Source organism: Tupaia chinensis, unplaced genomic scaffold, assembly GCF_000334495.1.
Source record: "Tupaia chinensis unplaced genomic scaffold, TupChi_1.0 Scaffold000085_1, whole genome shotgun sequence".
Classification (NCBI taxonomy): Eukaryota; Metazoa; Chordata; class Mammalia; order Scandentia; family Tupaiidae; genus Tupaia; species Tupaia belangeri.
Genome location: NW_006159547.1, coordinates 1283366 through 1285706, shown reverse-complemented (window position 1 = coordinate 1285706; position 2341 = coordinate 1283366). Strand labels below are relative to the sequence as shown.

Below are 2341 nucleotides of genomic sequence, written 5' to 3'. Positions count from 1 at the left end.
GAAAGATTATTGGAGACTCTCTGCAGAGAAGCATGGACACTTGACTGATGGAGATATAGTGCCTACTCATTAGAATCATCAATTGATATTTTAGTACATTATTTTTAATCTGAGACTGCCTGATCTGTTGGATTACTTCTACAAATTCAGTCATCATGCTATACCTTGCTTGAAAAACTTTCTAACATTTTAATTATTTAGCATACTTAATTCTATTTGCATTTAATGTGTGTAGGAGTTTGTGGCCTTTTCGTAGGGAAGAAAGGAAGAAAAAAATGGCAACATGACTCTCCTCCCCAATTTGTCACTATGACATAAGCCCCTTCAGAATGAATGGAAGCTATTGGCAACATTTGGACCAATGGACCAGTTCAATTTGCTTTCATAGTAATTTCAGCTTCTTGGATTTAATATTCATATTTTTTATTTAGTCCCCTGTTATTTCTCTTTTATCCATATAATTTTAAGTTCCACCAGAGTGGGATCAACCTGGCTTTAATTTGTTTATTCTGTCATTAATTCTTCCATCCTTTTGCTCATCTATTTTGCCATAGTAACTGTTAATGACTCTACCAATAATAAGAGATACAAAATACGATATCACCCCATTTCTTAAAGATTTCTCAGTTCAGTGAAGGAGAAAAACAAGAAAATAAAATATTTTTTCCTCATTTCTTTTTTTTCAAATTTCTTTTTCTTAATATTACTCAACTGAACCTCGTATTTACACATTTCAGCGCCACTCAGTGAGCCAGAAACAAAGAAGACATTGTCTAAATCTAAAAAGCTTCGAATTGCATTCAGGTAGTGTACCAGGTCCTTGCCAGTGCAATCCAAGTGTTTGTTGCTGGATAATTCAAAAGCTGTTTGTGGCACTCATTCATTTGATACTCAACTAAGTGACTAGTAAACAGAATTTCCATTCATTCCACAAAAAGCTCTATACTCTACCAAAATATCCCAGGATTTTAATAGGGATCAAACTTCTCCCTGCTTTTCTCTCACCCTTATTTGTCGTTCTCTGGTTTTGAACTTTACTGTGTATCTTGCTCCCATGACTGACTTTTCCTCCAATTTTGCCCTTCCTTAGACCAATATTTTGTTACAGCATCATCCATCAAGCTGTTTTTGTACAACAACCTTTTGCTGAAGGTACACCAGAGGAAGGATCATCTGAAGATTTAATGTTCTCCATGGCTATTCCAGGTTCTCTTACTGCACCCGTGAAGGATTTCTCACCGGCTTGATTTTATAATTATGGGCCCTTGCTCCTTCTCCTTAAAGACCCTTTCCCCTCTTTTCAGAATTCAACTTCATTTTAAAGTCCCCGCCCTGATAGAGCCTGACTTCCACAGCTTGATCGTGGCATTATGAAGCAAAATGTTCTCATTTTTAGATCATACCTAGTGCCTTTAGCTTTTATAAATTAAAAAAAAAAAAGACAACCACCTAGCTATTTTTTTAAAGCAAAATAATTATCTATTTCTGAATACAAATGTTAACTCTTCCTAAAATGTCAGTTTCCTTTTTTTATGCTTTTGAAATATTCCCATTATAGTAATATCACACTCCAGACTTACACAGCAGATTTACAAAGTACATAAAAGCTAAAGATATACTGAGCTGTAAAAATTTGAAGAATACTAATACAAATATGTGGTTCTTTAAATAGTACTAATAAAAATATTGATAAATACACATACCAAGTGACTTACAGAAATAGGCAGATAAATTGTTTTCAAAGTTTTGTGTTTTGGAATTGTGTATATTTCTGATAATTTATTTATTTATACTCACAGATATTTGCATAGCAACCAGAATTAGGTCAAATGGCACACCGGCATACAGACACACAAGTATAAAAACATCTCATTAGTCAGGAAGTAGTGCGCATTATTATTAAGGCTTTAGGAAGATTCTTTTAAGGTTCAACAAATGGTTGTAATTTGAAATTTGCTCTACTTATTTGATAATTTCTATTACCAAGCTGTTGAAACCATTAGAACCATGTTTTCAAACTTTAGTATGTCAGTCACATAGGAAGTTTCTAATATGCAGATTCCCTCTCCTTGCACAAGAATCTGTGTCTGGGGACTAGCAGTTGGCATAATGGCTATGTTACTGGACTCCCATGGAGTCAACTGTAGTTCTAGTCCTGGACCCGTTGGCTTAAACTCATGCCTGGCTTGTGTGCATGCATGCCCAAGATCCTGAGAAGGGAATGGAGGAGAAGGGATTGCAGCATGGCCATCTCCCCTGGGAAGTGATTTCTGGCTTTCTATCTCTCTGTCTCTCTGTCAAATGCACGCACCCTATAGCAAAAAAAAAAAAAAAAAAAAAA

At 35.2% G+C, this 2341-nt stretch overlaps 1 protein-coding gene across 1 annotated transcript in view; it reads left to right on the top strand.

The window, feature by feature from the left end:
• The window catches only part of KCNC2 (potassium voltage-gated channel subfamily C member 2), a 34547-nt gene that overhangs the window by 16848 nt on the left and 15358 nt on the right, over window positions 1–2341 (top strand). Inside the window, exons 2-3 of the mRNA XM_006142886.1 lie at window positions 738–804; window positions 1091–1223. Coding sequence (XP_006142948.1) covers window positions 738–804; window positions 1091–1223 — 200 coding nt within the window. The remainder of the gene's footprint in view (window positions 1–737; window positions 805–1090; window positions 1224–2341) is intronic.